The sequence below is a fragment of the Bidens hawaiensis genome, unplaced genomic scaffold, assembly GCF_021521415.1.
Source record: "Bidens hawaiensis isolate Kalapana, Puna unplaced genomic scaffold, B.hawaiensis_p1.1 tig00003488_1, whole genome shotgun sequence".
Lineage (NCBI taxonomy): Eukaryota > Viridiplantae > Streptophyta > Magnoliopsida > Asterales > Asteraceae > Bidens > Bidens hawaiensis.
The window spans coordinates 2,379,927-2,396,709 of record NW_027491195.1 but is presented as its reverse complement, the minus strand read 5'-3'; the positions used below and the strand labels follow the sequence as shown (position 1 = coordinate 2,396,709).

Here is a 16,783-nt window from a genome sequence, read left to right as displayed (position 1 = left end):
TTTTTCAGTTGAATTGGCTAATGGCGAAACTGTTTTAATTAACTCTGTGATCAAGGATTGTACACTTAACCTTAACGAAAACGATTTTCTGATAGACCTCATCCCCATGCCTCTTGGAAGCTTTGATGTTATTATTGGTATGGACTGGCTTTCGCATAATCGCGCCGAAGTTATTTCCGCGAAGAAGATGTTCCGAAGACTGCTTTTCGAACTCGTTATGGCCATTTTGAATTCTTGGTCATGTCCTTCGGTTTAACCAACGCACCCGCCGTTTTCATGGATCTAATGAATCGGGTGTGTAGGCCTTTCTTGGATAAATTCGTGATTGTGTTTATCGATGATGTTCTGGTGTATTCTAAGACCAAGGCCGAGCATGAGCAACATCTTCGGTTGGTGTTGCAAAAGCTTCGAACCGAGCAGCTCTTTGCCAAGCTCTCCAAGTGTGAATTTTGGTCGGATGAAGTACAGTTTCTTGGCCATGTTGTGAACAAGATGGGTATTCATGTCGACCCATCCAAAATTGAAGCAATCAAGAACTGGATTACGCCATCCACTCCTACCGAGATCCGTTCCTTTCTGGGCTTAGCTGGTTATTACCGGCGTTTCATTTCGAACTTCTCGAAAATCGCTTTGCCTTTAACAGCTCTAACGCACAAAGGTACACCATATATTTGGGGCTCGAAGCAAGAAGAAGCCTTTCTAACGCTCAAGCGTCTGTTGTGTGAAGCTCCTGTTCTTGCGCTACCTGAGGGTAATGATGATTTTGTCGTGTACTGCGATGCCTCCAACCAAGGTCTCGGTTGTGTTCTTATGCAACGAGGCAAGGTTATCGCTTACGCATCAAGGCAACTTAAGGTTCACGAAAAGAATTATACAACTCACGATCTCGAACTTGGTGCAGTTGTTTTTGCCTTGAAGATCTGGAGACACTACTTTTATGGTACTAAGTGTATCCTTTACACTGACCATAAAAGCCTTCAGCATATCTTTGATCAAAAGGAACTCAACATGAGGCAACGCCGATGGAACGAACTCATCAGCGATTACGATTGTGAGATCCGGTATCATCCTGGTAAGGCTAATGTGGTAGCCGATGCGCTCAGCCGAAAACCCTGCCAACTTAACTGTATCTTGCCGCGCACCCAGCTTCACTTCGCGCCGATTCAAAGCAACCTTGAATCGCGTATTCGTGACGCGCAGCGCGCATCCATCAGTAATGGTAACCTTCGCGCCGAGTTAGCGTGTGGCGCGGAAGCGCATTTTGTGCCCAATCTGAGTGGAATTCTCTGTTATCTTAATCGCATCTGGATTCCCTTTGATGAGAATCTTCGCGCTGATATCCTGAGTGAAGCACACAAATCTCGGTATTCTATTCATCCTGGCGCTGATAAGATGTACAAGGATTTGCGCATTACTTATTGGTGGCCCGGTATGAAAAAGGATATTGCTGTATTCGTAGCTAAATGCCTGACTTGTTCTAAGGTAAAAGCTGAACACCAACGCCCATCTGGTTTGCTCGAACAACCAGAAATTCCTACGTGGAAATGGGAATGTGTAGCGATGGACTTTATTACCAAGTTACCTTTGACAGCAAGCAAACATGATAGCATTTGGGTAATAGTGGATCGTTTGACTAAGTCTGCTCACTTTCTGCCCATTCGTGAAAACTACCGTGTTGAGCAACTCGCGCAGCTTTATGTCAAGGAAATTGTCTGCCGCCATGGTACTCCTTTGAGCATCATATCCGATCGCGATGGCCGTTTTATATCTCGCTTTTGGAAATCTCTCCAATCTGCGCTAGGAACTCGCTTGGACATGAGTACGGCATATCATCCTCAGACTGACGGACAGTCTGAGCGAACTATTCAAACTCTTGAGGATATGCTCCGATCTTGTGTTCTTGATTTTGGAGGTAATTGGGATTCACACCTGCCTTTGATCGAGTTCTCTTATAATAACAGCTATCATTCCAGTATTGGTATTGCCCCATTTGAAGCACTTTACGGTCGTAAGTGCCGCTCCCCGATTTGTTGGAACGAAGTGGGTGAAACTCAAATCACAGGACCCGAACTTGTTCAAGAGACAACCGATAAAATCGCCAAGATCCGTGATCATCTGCTGACTGCTAGAAGCCGACAGAAGAGTTACGCAGATCGCAGACGAAAGCCTCTCGAATTTCAAGTTGGTGATCTTGTTCTCCTCAAAGTGTCGCCCTGGAAGGGTGTTGTCCGCTTTGGGAAGAAAGGTAAGCTTGCTCCTCGATATGTTGGACCATTTAAGATTCTCGCGCGTGTAGGAAAAGTTGCCTACAGACTTGACCTGCCGCCCGCGCTCAGTAATGTGCATCCAACGTTCCATGTATCCAATCTCAAGAAGTGTTTAGCTGACGAGAACCTTCACATTCCACTTGATGAAGTTCAAGTTGATGAAACTATGCATTTCGTTGAGAAGCCTGTTGAGATTATGGATCGCGAGGTAAAGCAAACCAAGCGCAGTCGTATCCCTATTGTTAAAGTTCGATGGGAGTCCAAGCGCGGAGCCGAGTTTACATGGGAAAGGGAAGATCAAATGAAGATCAAGTACCCGCACCTGTTCTCTGCGCAACCTACTTCGAGATAAATTTCGGGACGAAATTTCTTAAAGTAGGGGAGACTGTGACATCTGCCCGATCCGACCCGACCCAGGTACCCGTTTCTCTTACCCGATCTCTTTCTTTTATGATTTAATATTTATACTAATATTTTACTTTTAATAATAATAATATACTTTTCCTTCCCGCCTCTTTCTCTCTCTTTCTTTCCGCCGTCCCGTCCCTCTCCTCTCTTTCCGCCTTCTTTTCCCTCTTGTCGCCGTCCCGCCCTTAAGCCTTGTTTCCCTCTTTTTCTTCTAACTCTTTGCTTGTCCTTTGTTCCTTCCCGCCTAAGGTTGTCTGCGCAGCTCCACGCGCCAGACCCCTTACAAGGAATCCTGCGTGAAGACCACCTGTTTCAGCGTTACGCGAGACGAACTCTTCTCGCAGCGCGCTAAGAATTGTAATTCTTCTCGCAACGCGCTAAGAACGGTAGTTCTTCCCGCGACGCGCTAAGGATTTGTAGTTCTTCTCGCAGCGCTCTAAGAATCGTAGTTCATCCCTCGACGCGCGAAGAATTATAGTTCTTCCCGCGGCGCGCTAGGAATTTTAGTTCCTCCCGCGGCGCGCTAAGAAATGTGATTCTTCCCGCGGCGCGCTTAGAAATGTAGTTCTTTCCGCGACGCGTTAAGGTTAGTTCTGTCTGCCCTCGCGCTCGCGCTCTCTTGACCTTCTGTGTCAGCCTTCTCGCGCTAAACCCTTTGAGTTTTCTTCTGTTTAATCTAGCCGTTTGCTTTTGTGTTGTCTTATCTTTTGAGCTGTTGACCTAATCTGCTTTATGTCTGAAAAGCCACTTTTGGCGCAGCATGCGCACCAACCCCATTGGTTGGCAGAAAAAGTGACTGACATTATCTTTGGAGATCTGCTTTTTCCATGCCTGACCTGCACCTTTATCTGAACCGCCCATGCCTTTTTTTTTACTGTTCCCTGACAGCTTTATCTTGCCTCTGCAGCTGCCATATCTTTTGATATCTTTTGCTTTTGGATTCTTATGCTTTTTGATATCTTTTGCTGATCCTGTTAAGATCTTTTCCCCTTTTCTAGGGATTATGTCTCCTAGGGTTTTCCTATAAATAATAATAATATTTTAACACTACACACACAAAACACTTAATCTCTCCTGTTCTCTTGCTCCTTGCTCTCTCTGCCGTCTTCCTCTCTGCCTCCGTCTTCCTCCCTGTTCTGCCCTGCTTTTCCGGTAATATATATATATTATATATAATAATTTACTTATTAATTATGTTAACTTATAATCAAGACTTAAAACAAATCATTAAAACAATAATCTTATTTATAGGTTAACTTGTGCTTGTTTAAAGTTGGTTCTTGCTTTATCTTACACCGCATCGTTTATCAAGTGAGTAATCTCGTACCTAATCCCTTTTTGCTTTTAATGTTTTGGGATGTTCATGTGTTCATACAAACTTAGAGTCTTAAACTGTTTATGAACTTTAGTCGCGCAGTATCCCATGTGTTGAGGACGTAGACTTGGCTGTTTATTTGTATGTGTGGATCATTAACCGTCTTGTCGGTCTATTCCGCAGTTCTCATGGTACCATTAGATGAACACGGGAGAACTATCGTTTATGATTTTCTCTTTTGTTTGCACATGCACAGTTTGTCTTGTTTGTGAGCTCAATTGTGAGCACTGGCAGTCTTATGAATCTTAGAGTTGGTCCCGATCAGATTACACCCTTGTTGAAAACCAGACATACACATGTTGCGCGCAGATTTATGGTTATCTATGTATTGTATTAAACTTGATTTCTCACCAACACGCAAGTGTTTGACGTTTATTTTAACACATGTTCAGGGTTGCAGTAGCTGTTTTGGAGCTTGTGGACACATAGGAAGTTTTCTTTATTTTGGACCTAGATTAAAATGTATCAAGACAAGTTATTGCTGTTCGAATATTATGATTTATAATATATTGATTTATGATGATTTATGTTATCTTACTTTTACTTTGCGCGTGCGCGAATGAATGTATTTATTAAATATTGACACCCAATAGTGTCACGAGTAATGAAACAATATGTGGCGCCCCGATGTATAATCCGCCTTTGGTCGGGGTGTTACATACAATATCAACGAATACAATTCAATTCTGCTTAATCAATGATCTCCAAGCTCATGTACAGTCAAATTAAACATCATAAAGATAACTCAATTCTAATAATATTAAAATAACCTAACTATAACAGCTAGAACAACTAAATAACTTCATGATTAAAATCAACTGATTAAGTACACTCAGGTAAAAATAATAGAACAATCTAACGATAAGCTTTTGGACGAGTACAGAACTCAATAAATACAACTCAATTCTGCTTCAGCAATCATCTTCAAGCTCGAGTACAATCAAGTTAAACATCACTAATATAATTCAATTCTGACAACAACAATAATAATTAAATAACCTAATTACAAAAGTTTGAATAAGTAAATAACTATCTACCTAACAATTTCTAACTTCACGATTGAAATCAACAAATTAAGCACAATTAGGTCAAAATTCGCCAAGCTCATGTATAGTCAAGTTAAACATCATAAACATAATCCAATTCCAATAATAACAATAATAAGTAATAACAACTACCTGACTACAACAGCTTGAATAAGTAAATAACTAATAACTATCTGCTATGATTTCTATCTAACATCACGATTCAATTCAACATAATTAACTCCAATTAGGTCAAAACTAACGGCAAATAAGCCGTACCTTTTGAGACGAAGAGCCAATTAGCGCGTTCGCAAGAGCACCGAGCGGATTTGACGACGAAGAAGAGCCAGGTACGGCACACGCCGCACCGCCGGTGACTAAATCACGCATCGCCATCGGTCAATTGACTGTGAGCTCTGGTTCGATTGAGCTAGGGTTTGGATAGCAATCGATAATCTGTTTGGACCTTTATAGAGGAGGATGTTTGATCACGTTATGTATTGATGAACAAAACAACAAAGCCGAACAATAATAGGATCGTTGGAGAGAGTGAGGAAGAGGCGTGAGAGAGTGAGGCTGAGAAATGAAATCAGAGAAATCCAATTCTCCACTTTTTGTAGAGAAATGAAATCAGAGAAATGGAAATGGTTTATTTCCATTTCTCACCTCTTTCTTTCATAAACAAACAAGAGAATTCTTTCCAATTCCATTTCTCACCTCTCAATTCCCTCTACCAAACACCCCCTTATAATCCAGCTACTACTAAAAGAAAGAAATTATTGCATTTGACCCCCAACTTTTGTTTTTCTTTTCTTTGAACGACATTTTTAACAACCATCCATGACATCTAACCGAACATATCTTATTAACCAAAAAACTCTCCTCTCATAATCAAAACTGATTCCCACCTCTCTCCTACTCCTCCTATCAAATATGCTCTTACTATACTCTAAAAAGAAATGTTTCTTACTATACTCTAAAAAGAAATAATAAATAAAAAAATAAAAACAAAATCTTTGGTAGCCAAAAAGAATGTTGGTACAAAGTAATATTTTAAACTCAAAACATCACATCTTGGCATCTTGTACAGCACTTATCTAGGGAGCTGATTGTGCAATTTATGATTATTTATTATTTTTATGATATGCTCCCACTCACTTTTCAAAACCCTTTTTATTATTACAACATCTTTCTGCCTTGATCACTTGTTCCAAGTTTGAACAATTCACCACCCCCCTTACATCACCAAGTCTTCTTTCTTCCCAACATTAATAACAACCTAATCTTATTAATGGGTTGCTTCAGATCATCCCTCAGACCATTCTCTGTTTCCGCCATTATTATCGCCGTATATCTTTCTTCCCTTCAATTCGCATGCACAGGTTTGCACTAATACTATTTCATTGTTGGGTTGTTTGAGGGTTCTCATTACCATTTTGATCGAATTGGTTTTAGGGTTTTTATGATTACTGATCGGAGCGTTTTTGAGTCAATGGTTTAGTTGACTGATGGGTCTGAAAGAAAGATTTTGAATTTATAATGTTTGATGAATGTGATGGTGATTATGTGATCAAATTGGGTTTAGGGTTTTGAAAATTGAATAAAGTTTTGATCTTTTTGTGGATTTTGGGTTCAGAGGCTCTGTTGACTGATGGGTTTTATATGTTTTAAAGATTGATGATTTTAGTGATGAAATTTTGGTTTTTTAATTTTTTTTTTTTTGATAAATTTAGTGTCATGTTTTGTATAAATTTGTATTGTAGATGAAGATTGGTAAATGCCAAGTGAATTCTCTATGATATTCTAGATTGATCATAAGCCTTAATTTATGTGTTTGATTATCTAGAAATCATAGAATAAAGAAAGTTTTTTGAGTTGACTTCATTCACTCAAGATTGATTTAGTCAATGGTTTCCAAAATCCAAAGAACAAAAGTTTTATAATTATGATTGCAAAAGTAGCTTAATACATAGAGATCTTTCATTTGAAGTATCCATCTTGATGATCATTAATGAAGCTTTCGTCTTCGTTACTTGCAGAAGCCTATGATGCACTTGACCCGAACGGAAACATCACAATCAAATGGGACATTATCAGTTGGACCCCGGATGGCTATGTTGTAAGTCGCATTAACTCGAGTTAGACCACTAATATAAACAGTACAAATAAAAGTTTATAAGTTCAATGACAAAAGTCACTTTTTTTTTTTTCCGGTTTTTGATACATGCAAAACTTAAGCCAAACCGGGAATTCGGTTTTTGAAAAACATAAAACCAAGCCATCGTTATGGGTTGGGTCAGGTTATTTCGGTTAGGGGTCTATTACTTCGGTTTCATGCAGGCCCCTACATACTGATAACACAAAAAGCATACTGATAACCCAAAAAGTTGAGAAAACTATGATATGATCACTAACGAACCCAAAACATCCTAAGAATTGAGTGAAATTCACATTTTGTCTACAACTTTTTACGTTCTTTAGGGTGCAAGAGCAGAATGTCATTAAATTTATAATTTTGAACACCTCTATTAACAAAGTTATTTAATTTATAACATGTGTAGGCTGTTGTTACAATGTACAACTTCCAACAATACCGCCACATTTCACCTCCAGGGTGGACCCTGGGGTGGACCTGGGCTAAGAAAGAGGTTATATGGACCATGATGGGCGGTCAAGCCACGGATCAAGGAGATTGTTCCAAATACAAAACCTCACCGCCACATTGTTGCAAGAAAACGCCTTCGATTGTTGATTTATTACCCGGGACCCCTTACAATCAGCAAATAGCAAATTGTTGTAAAGGTGGAGTCATAAACTCGTGGGCCCAAGAACCGAACAATTACGCGAGCTCATTTCAGCTTAGTGTTGGGTCAGCTGGAACCAGTAACAAGACGGTTAAACCGCCCAAGAATTTTACATTGCTTGCACCGGGCCCAGGGTATACGTGTGGGCCCGCTGTTGTTGGTAAGCCGACAAAGTTTATAACTCCAGATGGAAGAAGAGTGACTCAAGCTATGAGTAAGTATTAGTAATAATGCTAAATTATATGTTACTAGGGGTATCAATTGTGCCGGGTTGGTGGATTAACGGGTTGCAGGTTGAATTATTTAACCCGAAGATGACTCATATTTTTTATTCGTGTTAAAAACATCAACCCTAACCCAGCACATGCATAAAATCGAGTAACCTGAAAACGGCCCGTTTAACACATTTGTCTAAACATATTAAATGGATTGGCGGGTAATAATCAAGAAATAAACATGTTGATCGGGTTGGTGGGTTGTAAGAAAATGGGTTAAATGGCTTTGTGGGCTGACCTGTTTAGGTAAACAAGGCAACCGGAACACGGCTCGTTTGACCCATTTATCTAAGTGTGTCAGACGGGTTGGTGGGTAACAATCAAGAAATAAATGTGTTAATCAAGTTGTTGGGTTGTATAAAAATGGGTTAAACGGGCCATAAATGGTTTGGCGGATCAACCTGAATACGATCCGTTTAGTTAAACATGTCAACCCGAACACGACCGTTTAGTTAAACAGGTCAACCCAAACACAACCCATTTAATTAAACAAGTCAACTCGAACAGGACCCATTCTCTTAAATGGGCTAGATATGTCAACCCAAACCTGATTGTTTTCGTGTCGTGTATTGGTCATGTTGGAATTGCCATATCTAATTTTTACCCGTGGTGTGCCAGTGACGTGGAATGTTACATGCACATATTCTCAATTTCTAGCTCAGAAAACCCCCACTTGTTGTGTGTCACTCTCATCATTTTACAACGATACTATTGTGCCATGCCCGACGTGCACTTGTGGATGCCAAAACAATGATACTCACCCCGGAAGTTGTGTGAAGTATGTTTTAGTTTCTGTGCTTCCATTTTTACAACATTTAGGGTAAATTACAGTTTTCGTCCTTTATGCATGTGCTAACTTGCAGATCGTGTCTTTTAACTTCAACAAAAAATCCCTAATATGCTACACTTTTCGTCATTTCACTAACTGTTTTCATAATTATTTTATTCTTTTTGTTATTTGCAACTAAAGGAGAAAATGTGTAACTTTGTAGTAAAAGAAAAAAAAAAAGAATTGTAAAATTTACATATTTTGTCACAAATTGTTCACTTTTAAAACACTAACTGAAAAGTTTAATATAGTGAAAAGAACAAAAAGTGTGACAACATGTGAACTTTAGGGACATTTTTTGTAATTATTAAAGCTAAAGGACATGATATGCAAGTTACCCCATTCATAAATGATGAAAACTATTATTTACCCCAATATTTATCATTGTATCTAGTTTTTATTCAAATTTTATTGGCTGATTTGCAGCGCAAACTCACCATATCTAGCTTCAGTTGTTAATGGCCCCGGTAAGAACAGCTTAACACCCTTGGTTCAGTGCACCAAACATATGTGCCCGATTCGTGTTCATTGGCACGTGAAGCTTAATTACAAGGAATATTGGCGGGTCAAAGTCACGATTACTAATTTTAATTACCGGATGAATTACTCACAATGGAATTTAGTTGTTCAGCACCCGAACTTTGATAACCTTACTCAAATTTTCAGCTTTAACTACAAACCGTTGACTCCTTACTCTTCTATAAGTAAGTAATTATTTTCTTGGTGATTAATTTATAACTAGTGCTTAAAGTTTAAAACACGTCTAATGGTGATTTGTAACTTTTTTTATCTACAGATGATACTGGTATGCTATGGGGCGTTAAATTCTACAACGATTTTCTTAACCAAGCAGGACCGATGGGGAACGTTCAATCAGAATTACTCTTCCGAAAAGATAAATCAACTTTTACATTTGATAAAGGCTGGGCTTTCCCGCGCAGAGTTTATTTTAACGGTGACAATTGTGTAATGCCACCACCAGACGTGTATCCACATCTCCCAAATGCTAGCCCTCGGGTCAAACGGTCAATGCTTGTTTTAATCATGACATGTTTTACCTTCTTCTTCTTCCTCTTTTGAGTAACCGAGGTTCGTTTTCATCATGCAACATTTTGTATAGTAATATATAAACTTTGTTCTGCTAGAAAGTAACTACTTTTTGTTCTTAGCTTGTAATATTATTATATATTATATAATAATCAAAATTTGAACTTCTTTTTGTAACATATACAAAATTTTGTAGTACACTGTCACATGATACACGCAAACTATAACAATGTGTGTGAAAAATGGTGATTAAAACAGGAAGAACATTATAAGTGAAATTAGTAAAGTTAGCGCGGCAAGTCGGGTTTCATGAGCCGAGTTTGGTAGGAATGGGTAAGATTCTGGTGGAGGAAGCATACATTCTTCACCATTGAAGTAGACTTTCCTAGGAAACGCCCAACCTTGTTTGAAAGTGAACGTGTTTTGGTCCTTTTGTAGCAGCACCTCCGACTGTACGTTTCCTGTGGGGCCCGCTTCCATTAAAAGATCGTTGAAGAACTTCATCCCGTAGAACATTCCTGTATCATCTGCAGGCCCAAAATAACAAGACATTCGTTATCGTGTCAGTCTAGTACCCGAAGAAAACATATTATGTATTAGTGATTACTTACTTATAGACTCGTAGGGGACGAGGGGCTTGTAGTCAAAGCTAAAAACTTGAGTAACATTATTGAGATTCGGGTGTTGAACCACGAGTGTCCACTGCGTGTAGTTCATTCGATAGTTGAAGTTAGTTATCGCTACCTTGGCTCTCCAGTAGTCTTTGTAGTTTTGCTTTACGTGCCAGTGGACCCTGATGGGACACATATGTCGAGTGCATTGAAGCAACGGCGAATTGTCCTTTTTTGGCGTGTTTATTCCGACAACACTTAGAAGCTTAGAGTCACTCCTACGAACATAATCAAATCATTAGATATCATAAGTTAATACCAAGCAAACTTATGTTTAAGAATTTGTAATCTTACTTGACACATTTGTTCTTATTTTCACAACCGCATGCACAATTAGGACACGGTGTGATCGTTTCGTTGTAGAATGACGAGAAAGACACGCAACAGCTCGGATGTTTCGACGCCAAAAATTGTGAATATGTGCACGTCACATTCCATGTCACTGTGTACACATAACCCAACTCATTAGTCTTTCACCTCGAGTCAAAGTCAACATCTAAGTCAAACCATATGTTATTCAAAAACAAGGCACGCTTACTTAACGCCTGAGTTTTTCTTCGGCGATCAGCTGTGAGAAAAGTAGTTGGAGGAACAATCTTTGCGGGCCCACACGTATACCCCGGTCCCGGGCCTAGAAGAGTGAAGTTCTTCGGTAGTTTGACCGTCTTATTTGTTGTTCCGGCTAGCCCAACGCTGACCTGGAAAGATGACACCGAAGCCGATGGATCTTGACCCCATGCCGCCACCACACCGCCTTTGCAACAGTTAGCGATTTGTTGGTTGTACGGGACACCGGGCAGCAAGTCCACAACCGTAGGGTTCTTCTTACAACAATGTGGCATGTTGCCTTTGAACTTTGAACAGTCTCCTTGCTCGGTGGTCTGAGCCCCGACCATGGACCATATTACTTCTTTCTTAGCCCATGTCCACCCTAAGGTCCACCCGGGAGTTTGGATGTGACGATACATTTGGAAGTTGTTCATCGTTACCACCGCCTAACAACCACCATGTAAACATTATAAAAGTTTCCAAAAACAACATCAATAATCACTAAAAATGATAAGTTTTTAATGACAAGTTTTGTACCACGTAACCGTCTGGGGTCCAAGACATTATATCCCATTTGATCGTTATATTTCCCGTTGGATCTAGGGGATCAAAAGCCGCTGCAAAGCAATAACATCGTTAGATAAAGTTATGTTCTTGCAAGTTCAAGTATTTGAAAACATCTAGTACCTGAAAAAGAACATAGTGCGAGAAAGATCCAAGCGGAGATGACTATTCTCATATTAATGTTTCGCGTTAAATGTCGAGACAGTTGAGCAACTTGACAGAATTTTGGGTTTTGGTTTGTAGGTGTTATAGAGGACTTGAAGATGGATCACCTACTGGTTGTTAAATTTTGAAATGTTTATTTATATATGCATATAGACATTGTGTAATTTGCAAATTTGTCTGTTGGGGTGTCTGTTTCTTGAAGCAAAGACTTTGTGTGATGGGTGAAGCAGAATAGAATAAAGCCCAACGGCCACATTTTGTGTCAAGAAAGTGACAATTAATCTGACTTAAAACTGTCATTACTAAGACCGGTCGATTTTTATTTTACAAGGACGTTTGGGCATGTGAGAAACGGGTGTCGGTTTCAGGGTTTTGTTAAAAGTCTATGGGGTATAACATTTCAAATGAAAATGACATGGTAACCTTAGGATGATGTGATTATAAAGTTATAGATTGAGTAATTGAACGGATTCTTTTGGTTTCTCAATTGTTCTCGTAATGTAATGTAATGTAATGTAATTTAATTATTCTAGATGTCTCTAGCTTGAGTTAAAGTCGACACCAAAAGAGATTTGGATGAGTAAAAACTAATTTATAGAAAGTCACAAGAACATGCATGTAAGAAAATAAAGTCCAACCAAAAGGAACTGACTGAATCATTTGTTTCCATGTCTTGGGCCCAAGGAGGTGGGCCAGACTGCGGTTGGGTACTTGGGCTGATGTCTTGTCCGATATGAGTTGGGGTCCGGCCCATATCTCTTGACTTTCGTACCTAATGAGGCATGTTAAACATAAAATATGAGCTTTTTACCTCTTTAGCCATTAATTTTTAGATAGTAGTTTGTCAGTATGCTCTCCTACACTTGTAACTCCAAGATGATAATTTTGAGTAAATGATGAGAGTAATATGAGAGTTTAATACACCCATAAGATTTTAAACATTGCTAGGTAACACAAAAAAACACAATTTAAATCTACGCCACTAATCTAGAATACGCTAATTACTAATATGAGACCCTCTTCTCTCTCTTAAACCGCTTGTTAGTATTCTAATATAAGAAAAACTTGCTTCTTCATTGTGGAAGATCTGTGTTCATAGAGAAAGTCTTTGAAGTTTTGATTATAATCACGTAACAAGTTAATTTTATGAACTAAATAAAAAAAACTATAACAATACTATACTGAAATTAATTAACGAGAATAAAATTATCATTTTATGATGTATTTAAAAAAAACTATTAATGCATAAAATGCTTGTTCTTATATAAGTATTATGATATAAGACAACACATGATTATCGAGTTTAAAGATTAAATACAAATACTTCTTAACATGAAAACAGTAAGAACCAATTTGCTGTTATAAGTATTTTCTGTTATTTTTTGTTCATATTTATTGATTTCCGATTATGAAACGTTATAAGTATTTGTTTATTTATATTTTGTTGGTATTATTATGTTTTATTCTTTTGTTGGTAGCCTGTTATAATTATATTATTTGTTATTATTATTTTGTTGCTGCTTCTGATTCTTTTGTTATTATTAGGTTTTTTCTTATTATTACAAAGCATTGCTTATGTAGGCATTCTCATGTTTGGCAAATTGATATTATTTTTTACATTACCCTCTCCTGATTATCAACGTAGCTAAAGACAGTCTATTTTTATGGATTATTATTGTATACAAATATTGTTATATAAATAATATGGATATGGATTAGGTTTCTAAAATCTCAATGTATACAAAAAAAAATTATGGAGTATTTACATATATCTTTATTCTAAGTTTTCTTGTTATATATTTACCCATCTCTTAAAAATCAATTATATATTTCCACTTTCTAAACCACATATATTACATATCTTCCCATTTCATTAAAATTAACTAGTTAAATGACTTTTTTACCCCTTAATGAACCAATTAAACAACAATTTTCATATATCTCCTTTCTAAATCACATCAATTACATATCTCCCCAATTTAAACCTAAACCGATCGACGTTAAGATGAACGTATCGAAGCTAGCAAATTCAATTACATATCTCCCCCAAAGTGCCAAAGGAAACAAATGTTCATACTCCAAATTCCAATTGTTTAATGAGACTAAATTTCATCGAACTTAATGTGATTTGTCTTTAACTGAACAACAATAACATAGACATAAACACAACACAAATTTGAAAGAAAAAAAAAATCACCAGCTACAGTGGATTTAAACAAAATTGGATAAGAAACTAAATACAAAAACTCTTTTTGTGAATCATAACCCCACTCACTAAGTTGTCCGTCATCGCACCATTCTCCTCCACCCCAGCACATATTCCGGTTCAGAGGCGATGGTGGCGGTGATACTGCAGCGTGCGGCGGGGACGGATAGAAATTTGTATATTGTTAATGTTATGAAGAGGAAATATATAAAAATCTTAAAAATAAAATACGCACTTATTTTATTATTTTATTAAGATGTTTCATTGCTTACTTTTTCAGAGAATACATATGACCAAATTAGGCCCTTTAAATAAGAAGCCATGTAAAGAATGAGATGTACAGCTTAACGCGTATAAAAACGTTGACCGTGGTCCATCCATCACGTTAGTTGACCCGCAAACAAATCAGTTGGCTGTTGCACCTGGTTTTCGTTTCCTACAACATGCATTTTTCTAAAACAATTTATATATTATTTTCATACCTTAACTTGGATAAAATATACTTAATAATGGTTAGTTGATGTAAATGTTATTAGGAATTTTTTTAATAAACATTTTAACCGAAAATTCTTAATTGTCTTAATAAGTAGAGTGACTAACACAACATAGAGCCGATACAAATATAATAAGGTAACGGGCTTTTATGTCAACTTGTTTAGTTAAAAGAGTTGTTCTTAGATTGACTTGTTTAATCTTTTCAACTAAACGAGATGTTTAAAACTAAAATTTAAATATACACTTCAACTAAAATATCTTAATTGTTTTGATAACTAGAGTGACATTTTTTGACATAACCTAAAACCCATCACAGATCCGACACGAAAATAATAATGTAGTGAGTTAATTATTATGTCTAACTCATTTAGTTAAAAAAGTTCGGTCTGTTCGTATTAACTTGTTTAATCTTTTTAATCAAATGGATAGACCTGTCGTTTTGTTAAACTAAAATAAAATATATATTTTACAAGTCCGAACCGTGATAGTCTATTTACTTATTGATAGTAAACTTTTAAAAAGATAAACTAAAGTTAGTATAAAAAGAATAAAAAGTAAATTTATTTAAATACAATGTTGCATTCATAGTTTTACAAACCAAATCTGTTGGCTTGAATATTCATCTTATTGGACGTAGTCAAACTCAGTGACCCTCTCTCTGTATAAATAGTTAAATAGTCTCCTATGCATTCTTCATTCTCACATTTCCAAATTGATTGCGACTAGAATCAATCCTTTCATAATATTTCTGACATTTTTGGAGTTCCAAAAGTAGCAAAAACTCTTTAAAAAATGCCACGTTGGGTGCGACCTGAGGTAAACTGACCGCAAGTCATGTTTTAATGTGTTAGCATTTACAGTTATATGTGTAATATTGTTATATGTTGTGATATGAGCATGTAGAAGTTAGAACCCACCCACAATATATAGTGTTCCACGTGAATATCCTTGACATCCCTGTGCATATTCTAAAAATGCTTAATTTTAATGATGCAGGTTTATCCTTTAATGGCTGCGATGACGTTTGTGACGAGCATATGTGCTTTCCAGCTCACTAGAAATGTCTTTATGAATCCTGATGTCAGGTAATTATTATTATTGTTGTTGCTATGATTATCAATACATTAAAATCAGTTAAAAAAATAAAACACATTTGATCTTTTAGTTTGATAATTAAAAACAAATTCGTAAGCTTCTCTTTGATAAACAGTTAAACACAGACGATATTAGTTGATACTTTGGCATGAAGGAACCGCATGTTACAATTAGTGACCTCTAGGTTGCTATATAGATGTTGTGGCCTGCTTTGCTTGTTCTTCTAGTTTACGAATTTGTAGATAAATCGGTGCATGATGTTACAGGGTAAATAAGGTGCATCGTACCATGGGGGTGCTTGAAAATCATGAAGAGGGTGAAAAATACGCTGAACATGGACTTCGGAGATTCTTACGTACACAACCACCTGAGGTCATGCCAACTGTCAACTCCTTTTTCTCCAACACCAAATAGACATCGCTACAATCTCCTTTGGAATGACACATTCGTGATTTGGTTTTTGTTACATAATTGTTACCCATGTATTAATTCGTCTAGTACTGTGAATTATGAGATTTTTCCTTGTGCAAGTGTGTGATGGTTTTTGTACCATATAAATTCCATAAATTAATATACTTATATTACTATATTAGCTTGTTTGTTTGTTGGTTTTCGGAGCAACTTAGAACCGGTTCAGTTCAAGTTTACGGTTTGATAAACCGGATATCATGGTTTGGTTTACGTACGGTTTGGAATGGGCCGGGTAATTTCAAGATATAAAGGCATAATTTCGTACATAAAAAAAAACACCTGACCAAAAACCTTTTTTCCATAAACCCTTGAATACTCATAAGGTAAATATGTTTGATAATTTCTTAAAACTGCGAGTTTACTAAACTTTCAAAAATATAATGGTATGGTTTCATGATTAAGAAAAGATGAAAGATTTGTCAAGCTTAACGATCTTGTAAGTCGAATTTGCACGATCGAATTGGAGATGATTTCTGAACAATTATTGAATCTTTCTTAGAAAATAAATTACATATTAATTGTTTCAGAAAAAAAAAA

At 37.2% G+C, this 16,783-nt stretch overlaps 3 protein-coding genes across 3 annotated transcripts; 2 read left to right on the top strand and 1 right to left on the bottom strand.

The window, feature by feature from the left end:
- Positions 1-6,364: 6,364 nt before the first annotated feature.
- On the top strand, positions 6,365-10,063 carry LOC143623533 (COBRA-like protein 1). Its single transcript, XM_077094420.1, has 6 exons — positions 6,365-6,457; positions 7,115-7,194; positions 7,637-8,093; positions 8,773-8,932; positions 9,410-9,687; positions 9,780-10,063. The coding sequence occupies exons 1-6, from the start codon at positions 6,367-6,369 to the stop codon at positions 10,061-10,063; spliced, it is 1,350 nt and encodes a 449-aa protein (XP_076950535.1). The 5' UTR covers positions 6,365-6,366.
- A 98-nt stretch (positions 10,064-10,161) lies between these two features.
- On the bottom strand, positions 10,162-12,063 carry LOC143623534 (COBRA-like protein 4). The gene is made up of 6 exons (XM_077094421.1): positions 11,938-12,063; positions 11,788-11,867; positions 11,240-11,696; positions 10,996-11,143; positions 10,642-10,919; positions 10,162-10,557 (listed from the first exon to the last, which is right to left on the bottom strand). Exons 1-6 carry the CDS (start codon positions 11,987-11,989, stop codon positions 10,280-10,282), a joined length of 1,293 nt encoding a protein of 430 aa, XP_076950536.1. The 5' UTR covers positions 11,990-12,063; the 3' UTR covers positions 10,162-10,279.
- A 3,409-nt stretch (positions 12,064-15,472) lies between these two features.
- LOC143623516 (uncharacterized) lies at positions 15,473-16,370 on the top strand. The gene is made up of 3 exons (XM_077094406.1): positions 15,473-15,496; positions 15,677-15,765; positions 16,042-16,370. The coding sequence occupies exons 1-3, from the start codon at positions 15,473-15,475 to the stop codon at positions 16,187-16,189; spliced, it is 261 nt and encodes an 86-aa protein (XP_076950521.1). The 3' UTR covers positions 16,190-16,370.
- The last annotated feature ends 413 nt before the right edge of the window (positions 16,371-16,783 follow it).

What these genes read in the sequence shown, in the direction of transcription:
- LOC143623533 (XM_077094420.1), top strand. Translation starts at nt 6,367, where the DNA reads ATGGGTTGCTTCAGATCATCCCTCAGACCATTCTCTGTTTCCGCCATT. An exon ending in GGACCCCGGATGGCTATGTT is followed by an intron (nt 7,195 to 7,636) that starts GTAAGTCGCATT and finishes TAACATGTGTAG; the next exon opens with GCTGTTGTTACAATGTACAA. An exon ending in CACCCCGGAAGTTGTGTGAA is followed by an intron (nt 8,933 to 9,409) that starts GTATGTTTTAGT and finishes GCTGATTTGCAG; the next exon opens with CGCAAACTCACCATATCTAG.
- LOC143623534 (XM_077094421.1), bottom strand. Translation starts at nt 11,989, where the DNA reads ATGAGAATAGTCATCTCCGCTTGGATCTTTCTCGCACTATGTTCTTTT. An exon ending in AAGAAAAACTCAGGCGTTAA is followed by an intron (nt 11,144 to 11,239) that starts GTAAGCGTGCCT and finishes ATGTGTACACAG; the next exon opens with TGACATGGAATGTGACGTGC. An exon ending in CGTCCCCTACGAGTCTATAA is followed by an intron (nt 10,558 to 10,641) that starts GTAAGTAATCAC and finishes TTGGGCCTGCAG; the next exon opens with ATGATACAGGAATGTTCTAC.
- LOC143623516 (XM_077094406.1), top strand. Translation starts at nt 15,473, where the DNA reads ATGCCACGTTGGGTGCGACCTGAG. An exon ending in CACGTTGGGTGCGACCTGAG is followed by an intron (nt 15,497 to 15,676) that starts GTAAACTGACCG and finishes TTAATGATGCAG; the next exon opens with GTTTATCCTTTAATGGCTGC. An exon ending in TTTATGAATCCTGATGTCAG is followed by an intron (nt 15,766 to 16,041) that starts GTAATTATTATT and finishes ATGATGTTACAG; the next exon opens with GGTAAATAAGGTGCATCGTA.